Below are 17,818 nucleotides of genomic sequence, written 5' to 3' on the forward strand. Positions count from 1 at the left end.
CAAGAACCCTCTCCTTGGTGAAAAAATACAATTACAGAGAGCTGTTGCTCAGCCGTAAGTCTACCCTCCCCATTTACATAGCGTGCCTCTAACCCCAGAATTTGTTTTGATCTCAGGGGTGCATGGAGCAATGAGCTGTTTTACTGCTTCCAGCTTTCCCAAAACTTGAAGAATAGCAGAGTGAAGGTAGTGCCTGACAGGAATATCTGTCATCAAGGTGTCTGCAAGTGCAAAGGCATATATCTTTCTTGCATTCTGTTTCTGGAACTCGTTACCTTTCCATCACCAAAGACTCAGCCTATACAGAAGGATGCACAGAACTTACTCCTGCAGCATGATGGCTTCAAGATCAGCCAGAGCCATACTTTGGTATTCTGGAATTCCTCCAGAAACCTGGGGACTTCCCAGAATGCCAAACTCATTTGAAAACCAATTTTTTTTCAGATTGAGTGCTTAGATGTGATGACAAACCTCTCTGCCAAGCTGCTGTTCTGACCTCTATATGCACGTTCACTGACAGCTTTGTAAAGTATTCTTTGATGAAGAGTGGCTTGCAGAGAACGGGTGTTCAAAGGTCTTACAACAGTCTTGGGAAAACTCTGAACAGCTGAAGGATGCTCTTTCCCAGAAGACTGACATGGCAAACAGGCATCACCCTAGCTTAGGAGAAGGAAGGTGAGGACAGGAGGTGACCTGCAGTGGAGTGGGTACAGGTTTACCTGCCAGGGTGTCCAGGGGGCTGAGGCTGTCTGCAGCATCATAGAACTCTTCCTCAGAGCTGGTGTCACCAAAGCCTGGGGGTGGCTCCAAAACGAGATCACTCGCTTCTGCTACCTGCTCTGCTCCACAGCGTGCCTCTTCTTGGGCTGACACATCTTTCCAAGGCCTTCTTCCAGGGCTGTGACTGATGTTGCTCTTCTCTACACTGCCTGCAGGGGATACGCTGCAACACAGGCTGTAATAGCCCATGGCATTTCTCTCAGATAGCTTGGTCCCTAGCATAGACACACCTATGTCCACTCCTCTCTCCTCCCAGGGGCTGTGCTCACATCCATGCTCCTCTGCTTCTGGTACCTGCAAGAAACAGAAGAAGTCCCTGCCTTTTGCCCTGCTGGAGCCTTCTGCAGCACAAACAGGAAAGAAACTCTCATCTGAGTTGTTCATTTCGTGTACAGTTGGTGTGTAGAAGTGGAAGAACTCTGGCCTGGAGGAAGAGCAAGCTTCCAACTCATCTTCCTCCAGTGCATCCATTGAGTCACTTGAGCCGCTTGTCTTAAACCCTCGGCTCTCTGTTTTGGCTGAATCTGAAGCCTCAGATGTACTGTCTGTTGTGTTGCCACCTGCATCGTGTTGGTCACTTCCTCCAGCCTGGGGCTTTGTGCTGCTGTCCTTCTCTCGGCTGTGAAGCTCTCCCAGCTCCTTCTCGCACGCACGAGGGGTGCTGCCGTATGCTGTGGGCATGCCCAAGCAATGCTCTGAGGAGGAATCCAGTTCCCAGGAGTCTTCAGAATCACTGCAGGTTCGAGATTCGTATCCTGTGATTTAAACACATCTGTCAGCCTGTCCTTTGCAGTGGCAAAGAGGAACAGCCAGAAAAGGGTTTACAAACTTGGTCACAGAGTAGGGATTCAAAGCCCAGAGAACTCTGCCTTCAGGTCCTCATCAGTAAACAATGTAAAGATGCAATCTGACCTGCAGGATCATAACCCATAAGTGGAGGCTTGGTCCTTCCTGCCTGCTTTGTCTGCTTTTACTGCAGCACAGTAACACCAAAGGGAGCTGCAGAAAAGCAGCCAGGCAACACGTTGCCTAAAGCCTCTGCCTGCAAACCCTATTAGACTGAAGTTATCCTTACAGGAGACAGGACAGCATGGCAAACAGACTCTCCTTCTCCTGGTCAGCAGATGCTGGCCAGAGGGTAAATTGTTCTGGAGGCTGGTAAAAGCACAAGTGCTCAGTAACAGGTTCAATAGCAGAAACCGCCTCCACTTCTTGGAAATAGATGATAATCATTGCTTCTTTCCCCCTGCCCAACATGTCTGGGGTTCAAGGAAAAATGGCAGTGACACTAAGGCTGATAGTCTCAACATTTTGTAGATGTCACTGTTCATTCCCAGGCTACTGTTCTAGCATGATACTGTTCTTAAGAGGGAATAACACCACCAATACTGCTGGATGATCCACCCACTTTCTCCCCATTCTTTGGCAAATTAACCTTCTTCAGCTGAGACACGGTGCGGTTGCTGTCTTTTCTCTCCCCAAGTAAATATGGAGGCATTCGCATCCACGAACAGTCTGTAGTAGCCAATGATGAGGCAAACAAGATCTTTTGCACTGTTTGATTCCAGCAGCAGAGTCAGCATCTTTTTTTTTTTTTTTTTCCAGTAAGGGAACAGAAAACAACAACGTTAGAACAGGCAAACATCACCTGTACCACAGTCTGCAGGAACATGCGGCACACTGAAAAGACATTTCTTCTCCCCCATATGGCCATAATTGTACAGCATTCTGTTTCTGTATGAAACACAGAGAAAGAAGAGAAATAATTTTTGTTGGGTTTTCTTTGATATTCTTGCTGTGCTTTATCAGCGAGACCTAGTAACTTTTCTTCACTCATTTGGTATTCTTCCTAGAATAGACTCAGAAGGAGAGCTCATAAGCCTTTTGTACTAATGATACCATCAGCTTAATGTCAGATTTAATTAAAAAAAAAAAAAAAAAAAAAAAAAAGACAGTGTGCATGACTCCCCCCTTTTTCTCTGTGCCTGATGCAGTCACATGCTGGCTACCACAAGAGCACCACTTACCTTCAGATCCTGTAGGTAGATTTTTACCATGCTCACTTTCTCAGACTCCTCTGTAAGCTCCACCCTGCTGATGTTTGCAAACTCTGCCAGACTTGTTATGATGTTTAGCTTGCTATTGATAATCTGGCTCACCCCATACTTGGCACCCACCAGCAATGCAACGTATGATTCTCTGTCCTGTAGCTGTAGGGAGAGAGGTTGAATCTTTAGCTGAAATCTAAGCAGGAACCCATTTGCCTGTGCTGGGCAGGGACTCCTCAGCCACCCATTCTTTTGTGGTATCTTTTAACACTGGACTCCCTTTACAACTGGACTCTAGCCAGCTGCAAAGGGAGCCCGCCCCTTGTTACTTACAGGCCGTCAGGTCACCTGCTCCTGGCCGTTCTCTTCTCTGACTTGGGGACCGCAAGTTTCCCTGTGCCCCCAAGGCAGGTGGCCCCAGAGGTGCACCAGGCATCTAACAGATCCAAAGAGGTGGTCAGCAGCAGCTTGCTATCAGAAATGTCACCTGGCTGGCTGTGCCAGATAGACCTAGTAAGACCTACTGGAGCTGGCCAGAAACTTCAAGAAGGCGTTTTTTGGACCCACCTATACTGCTCAGCACTCCATGAACTGTTTGTGGTCCATCATTCATTACAGATCCACATGGGGAGAGGCAATTAGCCAAGAAACCTCTTGCCTGAACAGAATTTTTTTTTACAGAAAGGTTTAAGATTGGCCAAAATATTTTCATAACAGTTGTTTTTTGAAACATGCTCAGATCTTAATCTTTGAATACCTTTTGACATTCAAAACATGGACAGATTTCATCTGATGGGCCAGTCACAAACTTCAATTAGGAAACTATGCATAATTATCAGGTAACTGTTTTGTTATTGACTTCAGTGGAGCTACGCTGAGTTACCCTTGCAGACACCCTGGCCAATATTTACCAAGAGGTCCCAAGGAGGGGAAGAGTGGTATTATACTAGAGCTCATTGAAACAGCATCAGCAGAGCCAATATTACATTTTCTACAAGCATCAAAGCAAAGACATGGAAGAAGGCTCAGCTGCTAGTCTTATGTCAACAGTGTAGAACAATATTTAAATATTCTTGCTTTAGATAGGGTTTGCTTTGGTTTAGAGCTGATCTTGTTCACCGGTGGAAAAAAAGGGTAAAACTACTCCTTGTGTCCTGGATTTCCAGTTATTGTCCAAGTATACTGCACGGAAGATGCACAGAGGAGGCACTGAGACAGCATATCAAACCCCAGTTACATTGATAAATAGCACTCGTACCATCAGGGTGGCATTAAAGATCTTCCCATTGTACATCTTCAGGTCACTCAGGATTTGTAGGTAGTTCAGACGCACTTGGACTGCTGCGAGCATATGCTTCATTTTGCAAGACAGGAAACATTGTTTAGAAACATGACGGAGAATAAGATTCGTCAGCTAGCCTATTGGCTAGAAGACATTCTTTTCATACAGGACACAGTATTTGACCAACACATAAAGCTTGCTTTCCATATGCAATAAATCTGAATAGGACCATACTATATTACCACAATTACCATCTGACAACTGCACAAGCAAACTGCATCACAACACACTATATGGGGAAATTAGGGTGCATATGCTGCAGAGATTACAAAATGAAAATACAAGGGGAGAAAAAAAAAAAACACAACAAGCAGTCACATAGAGAAGAGACCCACACAGGAAAGACATGCCCTCTTTGGCCTTGAGAAATGCTTCCAGTATTCCAGGAGGCACCTCAAACCCAGGCCACGCATACTACCTTCTGCCGAGGGTCCAGCAGGATCTGGTTCCGCTTCATATGGTAGCTGATGGCTTTCTTGATATCCTTCCCTCTCATGTTTCGAAGCAGAGTTGGTGAGATGAAGTTTTCAATTCCCCAGTCTCTCCTGACAGAAAGACAGGAAGGGGAACAAAAGAGGTCCCAACTGTGCTGTCCCACAGCAACAAGAGAACATGCTGAATGGCAGCCAGCTGATGGGGCTGGAGGAACATGTGGTCTCATGTAAAACGCCTGTTTTTCCACTGTTACGCAGGTAACAATCTAAAAGGTCAGTAAGCATATTGGTCTTGTCTGTCCTTGCTACGCGCAGGATGAAAACTGTCTTTACTTCGGTTACAAGATTACCATGTTTCAACATCTCTGGTCCCCTACACCTAAAAATTTGGCACATCTGTTTTGCTGAAAGGTTTACTCAACTGAAGAATTAAATATCCATCAACTAAGAACGGCATACTTGTCTGTACTTGCTTCTCACTCTCCACTGACTGCATGTGGTCGAGTATGTCTGGCTGTACACAGGGAATTAGTGGCACTGTATAGGGTGGTTTTGGCTCTGTGGTGCAGTTACAGCACAAATGCCAGTTACTTAATGATTGACCCACGACAATTTCTTAAAGCAGGGCTGGTCTTCAGGGAAAGTTTGATTTAACATCACTGGCAGGCAGCACAGCACACCTGCTGGTTTTTCTGTAGTTTTCCGGATCTTATTATTTCGCATAAGGACTGAAATTAGGTATTTCTGGGAAAGTTCTGGTGGGTGAATGGATGTAAAGTACTGACTGTGAAAAGTTGGTGATTATTCTCTCTCCAAATTACAGCTTGTGTATTTCAGTATACTGGCAGAAGCAGCCTTAGTAAGCACAATTAAGCAGGAGATTTGCAATTTGATGTCCCTCCTGAACCAGAATCTCTGCCTGGTTAGGGAGATGCTCAGATGTTATCATACCCATACTATTTAGGCAACTCAGCAGGTTAAAGACAGGGAGGCTCAGGAAGCTAGCTACCTTGCGTTAAAACACCAGGCAAAATGAACGGAGTGTATTCTCTTTGGGTCAGAAACAGTCTCCTAACCGGAACTAAACACTAGGCAAACATAGAGATGATGACACTATTTTTTCCAGGCTTACTCACAACGTAACACAGAAATTTTCGAACTTACTCAATGTATTTCAAGGATACTTTCTGTGGGTGAGCACAAGCATAGATTCTCTCTTGTATGTGTAGAGCAGCCAGACGTAACGCCACACTGCATTTCATTTCCACAGCAAACCTTTCCTGAAGCACATCACTGCAGCTCTGGAACAAACTCAGCTCAGTTAGCATGATGTCACTATTACAAAGCTCAAAAAGAAGTCAGGATAAGACCTCCTATATGACTAGTATGGGCCAAATAGAGGAAGTCACCCAGCTCACTTCATTGTCATTCTGTTAAAAAGCCAAGCTCGCAAACTGATTTAAGAATTTACTGCAAGTTCAGTACAAATGCTTTATTCTTATATGCTCTGCATTTCATATTCACGTAACTGAACTGGCTTAAAGCATGCTTCAGCATCAAGAAGAAATGAGTACTGGATGGGAAAAGATCCAGAATTATGAAATGCCTCAATTTCACCTGCAGGTAAAGATATTCGAAGGCAACTGGGTCTTCCTGCAGGAGGTCTAAGGGATCCTTTGGGACAAAGCAAATTCTGAAGAGGCACCGGTAGTCGTGGGATTCTCTTTTTTGGACCACCTGCAATGGACAAACAGCATCATGCCAGAACAACTGGTGCAGTCCCTCCATACATGCATACTGAGCACCTGGCTCATATGAACTCACAGAAATCATTCAAAGCACTGGCAAGTGGGATGGCTGCAGATCAGCCACTGTCCTTAGCAAACACAGGGAGATGCTTCTGTATTTATATCTTAGATTCTTTTTCTGGTTTTCGCTTCTTCCTGTGGTAGTGCCCAAACAGCATTTGATAGAACTTTATTAGTATCTACTGATCTCATATTTGTAGCATAAGCATGACAGAGGTTTCAAGGCCATATGAAAATTGCAAAGGGGCAGGTTTCTCTGCTTTAAAGTTTAGTCTTCAGATACAGCAGCCCAAAGCAGACACTTGGATCATCATCATAATTTCACTACAATGTAAAATCCCTGGGTTATATATTAGCATATTTAATTCTGGGCAAATCCAGTAAAAGTTAATCAACAAAATCTACACAGAAATTCTCAGACACATGCTTAAGGGATAGATGGTATTAGCTACCAAACCTCTCTGCATTACAGTGGATCACCAACCAGCAAAGCGTCATGTTCATACTGTTGACTCACAAGTAGACTCATTCTCCCACATAAGATTAGCTCAGAATTACTAACAGAGCTAGCAACATATTTGTTTCCTTGCTAGGAGCTTGATCAAAGTTGTTGTTTGGCTGGGTTAACTCTCTTTGACTATCAAGGAAACTGCAAATGGCTCAATACACAGCTATTTTAAGACAATTTCAACTGATCCTCTGTGTTGATGGGCCTGTCTGATAGGTGGCACAAAACATACTTGTTCCCTGATTGCTCTACGTAATCCAAGCCCTATCAGCCTGTGGGTATTGCTTTGCAAGTTCTCTAAAGGGAGCAAGGCACTTCTGAAAGCTCTGTTTCTCAGGGGGCTCTGGCTAATGCAGTGGTAACACATGCAAAAAGCAGAGAGAAGAGGGAAGCATCTCTCTCTGGAGATGGGGCAAAGCCCATTCTCTTGTGACACCTGCGGAGTTGGGCCTTCTCTGCACCTCACTAGCTACAACTCACTGGTATCAGTGCCCCCTAGCACGGCTGTGGGGCCACGCAAGGGGTTCTCCACACCTGCTCAATGAGCTCCTCCTCATGCAGCAAGTGGACCTTTGCTGCATTGTACTGCTCCTCCAGGGTGAGGGCGAAGTGTGCAATGCTCCGGATAGAGAGCTTCTCCTTCAAGGTGAGAACAATATCCTGGGAAGGGAAGGCACATGGATGGTCAAATAATTATAGTTGTTGATCAATACTAACACACTCAGGGTAGATGATTCCAGTCAGCCTCTGGAAGCTGTGTGGGAAAGCAATGAAAAGGCAGCGGCCAAACCCAAGAGTCTCCACAGCCAAGAACAAGCTTGCTGCAGCAACACAGCAGCAGATTTTTTAGTGGTGTTTCACAGTAAACCAGTGCCTTCCTTTCTTCACTGACAACTTCTGAACACAATGATCTAGACCACAGAGGTCTCAAGGTTAGAGAAAGCCTGTAAGTTCATCAGAAGTGGAGGTACAGATGATGACAGACTCTCTGTGATGCCACACGCAAGCTTGGTGGTTAGCTGCTGTGCTATCTCAGCAGGACAGCCAAGCAACAAAAGCGTACATCGGCCAGGCAGGACAGTGTTCAGTGCCACCCATGTCCACTGATGCTATCCAGCGGGCAATGAAGGGAGCCAAAGGAACTGCAGGGGAAGCATGGGAAGAACAGATGAAGGCAGGAAAACACATTATTTTTAGTAGGTCAGGAGGTCAAGGGAGGGAAACTGCAGCTTGCTAAGAGTGCAATAAGATGCAAATCTTCAAGATGTGGTAGACATCAAATTAATTTCCTAGAATTGCATTGCCTGGGCTGCTTCATGTCCAAAGTTTTTGCATTACAGTTTTTAAGTTTGGTGGTTTTGAACACTTTGTCACCTTCAGTTCAATTGCTTGCTGTTAACCATTCTAGCTTTCTAGAACTCTACAATACTTTTTGAAGAAAGTGAAAAGAATTGGTGAAAAACATTTTTCTCCACCAAACCCCAAGAATTTGAAACCATAATCATTAGTGAAAATCTTACCAAATTTGATGTAATATTTCAGTTATATGAAGAGTTCTGTTGGAATACTAAGCATCATGGAAATAAATGGGTTTTTGGCAAACAGAAAACATTATGAAAGGCTTGACTAAGTACAAACTGAAACAGAACTCCTTCAATGCATTCAGTTCTCATGGGGTGAGCATAAATATTTGACTTGTATCAGTTTTATGCAAGGATCTCTAACACAACAAAGGAACTTTAGAAAACAATTATTTCAGGAAGTATTTTACACATTTGAGTGTTACTGTGAGGATGCTGGTGAGGGTTTCACTCAACTCCGGTACAAAAAAGGTTGTTCCAGGTTAGAGGTGAGAAACTCAAGTCAAACATGAGGAGCTAATCCATCTTTTAGAAATAAATCCCTTGCAGGTGTACATTCAAATCCTTTTTCAACTCATGCCCCACCTCCTCACTGCCTCCTTGTTTTATTACACTTTTTTCTTTTTATTTGCTCAGCAAATGATTCTCACAAGGTTTGCAGGGACTTCACTGCATGAGTAGACCACAACAGTTTTGTGAAGTTGGGATGAAGCAGACAATAAAATTCTTCTTCAAGAAAATTTTCATTGCATTACAAATAAATTCTCCTTGCTTTGCCCTGAATATTCTTCCAGCCCAATTATCTCTAGTCTGGTCATCACATATCTTTCCACAGTGACTGCACTGCTGCAGGATAATACTTAACACTTAAAAGAAATTACGGCCTGCTATCAATGTCAACGAGCCAAGTTCATTAACTCCAACAGAAACAGTGAGCAACACTGCAGATCAGGCCAGAAAAAAAATCAGTTTTTAGGCCTCAATCTAAATAAGACAATTATGGAAAGTGTTGTATTAATGGCTTTAGAATCTGGTGCCTTGTACTTTGAAGAGAATAATGGTTAACTCATCTGTGATGCTTCCAAGCACAACTAATCCTAGGGAGGTGGTGCTGCTTTTCATCTCAAGGGGTTCATTGGTTTTCAAGTCCCTGCAGGGAAGATGTTTTCACCAATGCAGAAATGAGGCTGCAACATGGACGTGGGCTTCAAATAACAAGGCAAAAGTGCACTTGCTGAGCTCACACAATACCCACACCTGGACTCCACTCTCCACGTCCCAGACCAGGAAACTTTTTCTCCTTCTCAGGTATGCACATCATCAGTGCTGTATTAAACAACCTTCTCCTCTGCATTTGGTCATGTGGCTTCCTAGGAAAGCAAAGTTTGTGTGGACAGCTGGTGATCTGTCAGTCCTCCAAGCAAGCTGTCTTCTTGCACAACTTCAACCACACTTAACAAAGTTGTAGTGGTCTCCTAGCCAAGCTCCTGTAAGTTCTGTGAAAACCAGTTGCTGAGAAGAAAAAGAACCAAAGTAACGCTTCCCCTTCAGGAAGGACAAGGAAAATCCAGCTTGATCAGCAGCAGTTGGCAATCCAATTGGCACCAGCTGGCCAGTGCAACTAAGAGGTTGCAAGTTCCACTACACGCACTGTTGCAACTGGACTGAATAGAGGTGGTGGGAATGAAGACAGATAACCAAGTTACCTTTACAGTAGTGCTTGTCTCAAACCTGAAAGCTTTTGTCTGCCCATTTTCCAAGTATACCTTGAGAACGTTTGGCATACAAAGAAGAGAATTCCCCTGCAGAACATCAACAAAAAAGAAAACAGTAATTAATCATTAGACATTATGCCTCTGGGCACCAGGCTGCTCTGCCTGACACAATACATCCTAGTATAAACCATAGAATGGTCTGGGTTGAAAGAGACCTTTATAGACCACCTAGATCCAATCCACCTGCCACAGGGAGGGGCACCTTCTGCTAGATCAGGTTGCTCAAAGCCCCGTCCAAGCCGGCCCTGAACATCTCCAGGGACGGGGCTTCCACAACTTCTCTGGGTAACCTGTTTCAGTGCCTCACTGCCCTCACAGCAGAAAATTTTTTCCTTACGTCTAATCTAAATCAACCCTCTTTTAGTTTAAAACTGTTACCCCCTTGTCTTATTACTACAGGCCTTGGTAAAAAGCCTCTCTTTATCTTTCTTATAAACCCCCATTGAAAATATTGAAAGGCTGCAATAAGGTCTCCTAAGATCCTTCTCCACACTGAACAACCCTCTCAGCTTTTCTTCACACGAGAGGTGTTCCAGCCCTCTGATCATTTTTGTGACCCTCCACTGGACCTACGTTAGCAGGTCTGTGTCTTGCTTCCTGGGCTGAACACAGCACTCCAGGCAGAGTCTCATGAGACCATTGAAGAGGGTGAGAATCACCTCCCTCGATGCCATGCTTCTGTTTATGTAGGTGTGCTGGGTCTGGCTGGGATGGAGCTACCTTTCCTGCAGCAAACCACACAGTGCTGTGCTCTGCACATGCAGTTAGAACAGCGTTGGTATCACACTAGTGTTTTTTCTATTGCTGAGCAGTGCTGGCTGGACTCCCTCCAAACCCCACAGAGCCACCCTGCTGGGGGTGGGCAAGAGGTGGGAAGGGACACCACCAGGGCAGCTGACCTAAACAAAAGGGATATTCCATACCATACAGTGTCACACTCAGCAATAAAAGGTAGGGAAGGGGAACGAGATGGGGGGATCTCATTATGAAGACATCTCTCCTTGCAAACAACTGTTACGCTTATTAGGGCCCTGCATCACAGTCTGTGACCGAACATCGCTTACTGATGGAAAGTAGATTTTTTTTTCTTCTCTCTCTGCTTCCACACAGCCTTTGCTTGTTTTTTCCCCTCTTCCTTTTCCTTTTAATTAAATTATCCTTATCTCAACCTGTGACTTGTTTTTCTTTTTTCTTTCCATCATACCTTCTTCTTGCTTTTCTTTTGAGTTATGGTGGATTTGGGCTGCCCAGACAGGTAAAACCACCAGAGTGGATATTAGTATATGACTAGATTTTTGCAGGCACACACTGCCAGCTCATATATAATTTTTCATCCACTAATATCCTCATATACTTCTCCATAGGGCTGCATTCATCATCCAGTCTGTTCTGATTGGTGATTGCCCCAATTCAGGTGCAGCACCTTGCACTTGGCCCTTCTGAACTTCATGAGGTTCACATGGCTCCACTCCTCAAGCCTATCAAATGAAAATCTTTCTCTACTTTTACAACTGTCTTTTATGGCACCACTTATTCTGTAAGTATGTTCCCAGGACAGAGCAAGGGAAGGAGAGCCTAACAAATACCTTTGCCAGGTATCTCCGGCTAGTTCAACAGCTGCACATGGCCCAGATATGCCCACTGTCTGGTTCCCACATAGCATAGGAAGACCTGACAGATACAGAAAAGCTGAGAGCTATCCTCCCGCCTTATCAGAGAAGGAGAAATGGCTGTCAGAAAAGACATCTTCCTGTTACTGGGCACTAACCTCCCACTCTGACACTTTCCTCCCACTGGCAGCAGCCATGCCTTCAGCTCGAGACATACTTAAATCATCCATGCTACCAAAAAAGCACCTCCCTTGAATGCTCTGTGAAAGAACTGGGAACATATTATATTCTTTCTGGAGCTGTCTAGAGTTCTTCCTTTAGTAGAGGTTATTTGCACCTTCCTTCTTGTTTTTAGCCTTGTTCTTGTTCTTCTGTCCTGAGAAAGCTTACTCCTCCATCCTTGGACTTGACATTCAGCACATCTTTATGTTCTCGAAGCAGCATATTCCTCCAATTTTAAAGCAGTTCATTCTACTTCTCACGACATTCCCAAGGTTGAAAATGGCATTTTGAAGATGACCTCTCTTATGTTTCATTTGCTGTGCAACACCTTATAAATCTCACAACCTTAATTGCTTTTGATAGTGAGTCCATATGCCATGTAAGTACCACAAGTAAGAATATAAAGACACTTCTGAATTTTGTTCCTTGTTTCTCCACTGCCTGTTTTGTTGGGTTCAAACAACTTACAGTCACCACTGAGAAAAATGAGCAAACATTGCCACTGCTCCTGAGCACAAGCTCTAACTCTTTCATGCTAAGTAACATGAACACATCACATTTTTGACAGCCTTTGCTTCCTCCAACAATTTCAGAAAAGTTGTGCTGGTTTAAACCTAATCCAATATTTTTCTAGTAGCTCCACATATTGTCATATGAATATCACCTTGTGCAGCCAGAACTTGAAATCTATATATAAATTCTCATCTACAATTTAAGTATCATCACTTTCCTGGTCAGATCCAATTAGCTGACCAGAATATCCAGATGGGATTTCTCTCCTTTCATGCAGGCTCTGATAGACTACTACAAATTCATTCTGAAAGCCTCACCTATTGCTTAAGCGTGTACACCTCATGTTTTGTCTGGTACAAGCTTGATTTACTCCAGATTACAGCTAGGCCCACAGGTTCTAGTAATGCATTGACTGATGCTGACTTCATGATCCTGAGGGACCTGACTCTTGCATATCATTCAGCTGTATGGAAATACGTACTGCGCTCGTAACATAAAATGGAGGCTGGGTAGTGCTTAGGCTCATCAACAATTTATGTTTCTAAACATAATTGTTATGTTTCAGGTTTCAACTGCAAAAGGCAGCTTCTGGGTTCCTTCCAATTGCCATAGAGATAATTTAGTCATCAGCATTAATGCTCCATTAAGATCATAAGAGCGGTGTATTTACTGAAACAGGAGTCTGCAGTTTTTCAGGGCCACGATACATTTGGCCAGGGCCAGGAGGAGATAACCCAGGTACTTTGGCAGAAAAAGAACCAGCACTGACAGCAGGATTCACCTCTTATCTTTAGGGTTAGGATTTGTCATGCCCAAACTTTAGTCTAGGTTTACTACGGAGAGAATGGCAATTCAAGAGATGACTAGTACATCCCTTGGTGGCAGTGTCACAGCTGTCTAATGCTTGCATAAAGTTTACTTAAACTTTAAGTGGCAAAAGGATAGAAGTAGCACATGCAGATATTTTTCATTAGCCCTAATAAGAAAATGAAAGATAAAGCCTTCTGGAGATGCCAGCACTTCACCGAGGAGCACAGGAAACAAGGTGGGACCAAATGCCTGGATGAAAATCCAAGTCAGACAAGCACAGTGAAGGTACAGCCACTCTGTGGGTCCTGGCCATGTTGACCCAGCCCAGCATGGGACCCATTTCTTCTCAGCACACAGTGCTCACAGTGCCCGTGTGCAGCCATACCCCACTGACCTGTGTGTGTCCATTCACCAGCACTTCCTCTGCAAAACGTACTTTCACAGGGTTTGTTTTCAGCCTTGCCCTCTTCTCTGCAGTGAGGAACGATGACTTAGGCCCACCCTGAAAAGATAACAGCACTCAGTTGGCAGCTTGGCCTGTTGTACCCATGCACAGAAGGAGCAGCCCACAGTATAGTCATGGGTGCAATCACAGCCAATGCTGCTTCCACCACACCACCTCGCACCTACAGAAGCGGGAGACGTTAGGAGCCTCTCATCTTCCTGCACAATCCAGGCATGCTGCAGGATTTCAGACCTATCTGGGCAGTCACTGAGCCCAAACCCAGCTGCCCAATAACAAGTGGACAAACATGCAACACATACTGTGCACAACCAATTTCGCTACATATTTGTACAGTTACTGTGTTTAAGCATCTGCCCAGCTCTTGCAACGAAACCAGGATCCTGCAGAAAACCTGTTAACCCAACAGCTGGCTTGTGATGGGTATCAACACAGGATACCATAAACTGTCACACACAGAGTGCTTGAAGTCATAGACGAAAACTCTTCTATCAGCATATCACATGAACACAGCAGTGTATGTAGCACTGATGCAATTTCTAGAGCATACTGACCTATTGCAAGTGTTTTAAGAAAACTGCAAGGCTAAAAAGACAACTTGATGTCATCGTGCTGCTGTCACATAACCACAATTTCACCATGACACTTTCACAAGAGATAACATGAGCTTAGGAACCGGAACCACTAGGTTTTTGTACCAATAGGTCCCTCCTCTTGTAAACCACGATATTCCCTACAGAGATGCCAACAGCTGATCAGAGACAGCATCTCTTAGTATCCACCCAAACAGCTTCCAGGTGGAGCACTTATCACAGTCTCAGCAGAGGCACAAATGCCTCCCAGCCTGCCACAGAATCATCTTATTCCAAGCGCATTTGGCAAGGACAGAGGAAGAGAGGTGGGCAGGAGTCTCTGTGCCCTGCCAGCAAGTCCTTCTAGAGACTGCCAGGGCACAGAGAGCATCATGCCCATCAGCTACTCCCAGGAAAGCCTGGACCATCCTGTCTGGCATGGCCAGAGCAGCCACGTCAGAGGGTCTGATAGCCATCAGTGAGAGTTGTTACCTCTCAGCTCTAAGCACAGCTGCCTTCAGAGTGGGGCAAGAGCCAACCCCAAACCCAAGAGATAAGCTGTGGCTGTACTTGGAGGTGTCCTTAAAGTGACCTGCAAAGGAAAAGACAAAAATGGATTTGTGTCCCATTTGCTTCTAAAGCAATGCATAAAGGCCTGTGAAGGGTTTTTCCAAATCTCATAAAGGGTTTTTCTAATCTCTTTTTCTCTGAAAAGCAGTTGCATTTCCCCTTGCTGGCTGACATTCAAGTCTTGTACATCTCTCATTTATCTTTTATCTCCAAAGCTAGACCAAGCATTGGCAAGACTTACTGATGTACTGGACATGGGAAATCAAATTAATAAAAGACAGGAAGCCACCACTCATGGGATTTGCCTAACACTTTTCTGTTACTTTGGCTTTGTGCACATCTGTTCAATGCCAACACCTAGGAGACTTTGTGCAGGAAAAAGGTATTTAGGAGGCTTTGTCTTTAGTGCATTTTCACTGAACTGTCAAGAAACCTCATTAACCTTAAGCCTGAGAGCTCCAGCAACAATTCTGAAGGAAACCAAACATTTTTCTTTTTTCAAAGAACGGAGCTAAATTTAAAAGTCCAAACAATCAAACGAAAATAACTTCCCAAAATGCTTTGCTAGAGGGAAAAAAAAATTATCTCCTACAGGCCGCTGTCATACATCAAAAGAAGCCAAAAAGCACACAAACCCAATTTTGTCCTTGCTTTGCAGCTCAGCTTTTACCCACTTTGAAATCTATGTTGGCACACAATTTATGCTGGCAGTACACCCCTGCTGGTGATTTTTACACTGTAGGAATGGGCAACCAGCACTAAAGTTTGTACTAAAACTTGGCTTCTCTTCCCAAAGTAGGATCAACACCCAGGTCCCAGACCTTCCTAGAGATAGATCAGGGAAGCACAACCCAGCCGGCACAAGCAGGCTTGCTTGCTCAGGAGAGAGATGGAAGAGTAAAGAGCAGGGGAGGAATTTATAGGCCAGCCCTTTGCTCAGCTCAGTCACAGGGCCTGCTGAACTATCAAGGGGAAATCCTCAGGTGATTAGTACTGAATCCTCAGGTGATTCAGTACTGAATAGGCAGGCAGAGCCCAGAGAAAAAGGGATAAACATTTTCCCACAGTCAGAAGGAGTGCTAGAAAGCACCCGAGGCTTGAGAAAAACTCAAGAGCTTTAAAGGAGCACTGAGGGTGAGGGCAGGGTGGTGGTGGGGGATTCCACAGCCTCAGCATTTGCCTTACAAGTCCTGGAGTGTAGAAGGCTTCCTGACCCCTCTGGGGCCAAGACAGCTGTGGCACGTGGGTAGCACCCATGCTGCTCCTGGCAGGCTGGCACGAGACATGGCATGCTGGGTGAGATGCCTGTGGCCTTGGGGGAGGCCTCCCCATGGCCATGCCCTCCTGGCTCACAGGCGGCTGATGCAGAACCATGGCCAGGCACCTCCTGAGCCCTTCTCAGGATGCCTCTAGCTCCAAATCACTCACTGAGCCCCCCGCATGGGGCAGATTCTGTGGGGGCTCTTGCCCCCTGACCAGGGGAGCTGTGAGGCATTACCACTGATTATCGCTAGAAGCTCTTCAAAAGGCACAGGTGTGCACAGTAGTTCCTTGCAGCTCCCTCACAGCTTCGGCCAAGCCCATGCATCCTGCAAGCCACCCCATCTGCCCCACCTTCCCAGGGCTGCCCAGGATGGGAAGCACAGCTGCTGAGAGTGCTTGAGAAGCCATTTACCGACGTGCTGCGCAGGACGGTTAGGAAGAGCTCGTCACCAGCCTCCCTGTAACAGAGACAGATGCAATCAGCCAGGGTCAGCAGCTGCTCGTACCGTTGTAAACCCTGGTGAAAGTGGGTTCCCACACTTCCACTCTTTGCCCCCGTCCCCTTGTCCGGACAGGGTGAACAGGACCATACCTGATCATGTCAGCCACCCGTTCAATGGACATGTCCTCTACCATGGTGGAGTTTATCCGGAGGAGCTGGTCACCTGGCAGCAGCTTCCCATCAGCAGTGCTCCCTGTGGACAATTGGCACATTGTTAGTCATGGACTGGCAGACCTCCTTCCCGGGGGATGCACACTGAGCTCTCCTCTTCCCACCCACCACCCGCTTGCCTCAGCAACTCCCTCTGTGTGGCAAAATAAAAAGGGGCCAAGAGGCTTGGGGCCCTGATGTGAGCTGGTACACTCAGCCTGTATTCACACCACCTAGCCTGGGCTGCTCTCTGGCCACCAAACCTCTTAGCAACCCTCTTGTGCGTGCCTTGTCCATTGTCACAGTGCATTATATAGCACTCACAGGCACTGTGTGCCTTGGGCATAGTGGGGATGTTCATAGGATCTTGGGAGGCCACAGGATGACTGAGAGGGATCACCAGACTGCCTGCTACACCTCTCCCTGGGAGAGAGAGGCTATGCTCCTGGCATAATGATGGCCCTTGGCCACCCAGGAGAGCATGGAGGTCTTTTCAACCACACTGGTTGCTGGGAAGACCCACAAAGAGGTTTTCTGAAGACTAACAGCCACAGGACCCAAGAGGCTACAGAGCAGGCAGACTTCTGGTCTGAAGAACAGAATTGTGCAGGCAGCCCCTGGCTCCATTACCACAAGCCTACTGGTCAAGGTATTTTATTTCTCAACCAGACAGGTTTGCCCACATAGCACACTAGCACCCAGCACCCTGGCACACAGAAAAACACAGAACACAAAGACAAAGGGTTGGAATTAAACACAGGACTTTTAGCCATGGCCAAGACTTAAAAGGACAAGTTTCTCTGTGTCTGTTTTATTAAAACACTGATGCTTTCAGATTAGGAAAAAAGAAGAGCCTAACAAAAACCACTCCATCTACACTTTTTACCCTTGAATATTCAGCTAATTTAGTCACAGGTTTCACATGGGGGGATGTCACAGCCTACATAGCCTGCTGGAGTCAGAGCCCAGACCACTCTTCAGCTACCTTTCCCACACCATCTACCTGTCCAGCTTGGGCAGTTTTTCCTCTGGCTGTCAGACTGTTACCAATGGGGGTACAAAGCAAGATTTTTGTGTATCTATTAGG

At 45.5% G+C, this 17,818-nt stretch overlaps 1 protein-coding gene across 11 annotated transcripts in view; it reads right to left on the minus strand.

The window, feature by feature from the left end:
- The window catches only part of FRMPD1 (FERM and PDZ domain containing 1), a 43,319-nt gene that overhangs the window by 5,505 nt on the left and 19,996 nt on the right, over positions 1–17,818 (minus strand). For 5 of the 11 annotated variants that reach the window (XM_084504229.1, XM_084504232.1, XM_084504234.1 and 2 more), the window contains exons 5-16: positions 16,672–16,774; positions 16,492–16,537; positions 13,606–13,713; positions 9,988–10,083; positions 7,455–7,580; positions 6,222–6,341; positions 5,769–5,905; positions 4,589–4,715; positions 4,087–4,182; positions 2,808–2,990; positions 2,216–2,363; positions 720–1,535 (exon numbers count right to left, since the gene is read on the minus strand). In XM_084504229.1, the coding sequence (XP_084360355.1) occupies positions 720–1,535; positions 2,216–2,363; positions 2,808–2,990; positions 4,087–4,182; positions 4,589–4,715; positions 5,769–5,905; positions 6,222–6,341; positions 7,455–7,580; positions 9,988–10,083; positions 13,606–13,713; positions 16,492–16,537; positions 16,672–16,774 (2,106 nt within the window). The other 6 variants (XM_084504233.1, XM_084504235.1, XM_084504238.1 and 3 more) reach the window with 6 other exon arrangements.

Source organism: Aythya ferina (genome assembly GCF_964211825.1).
Source record: "Aythya ferina genome assembly, chromosome: Z".
Classification (NCBI taxonomy): Eukaryota; Metazoa; Chordata; class Aves; order Anseriformes; family Anatidae; genus Aythya; species Aythya ferina.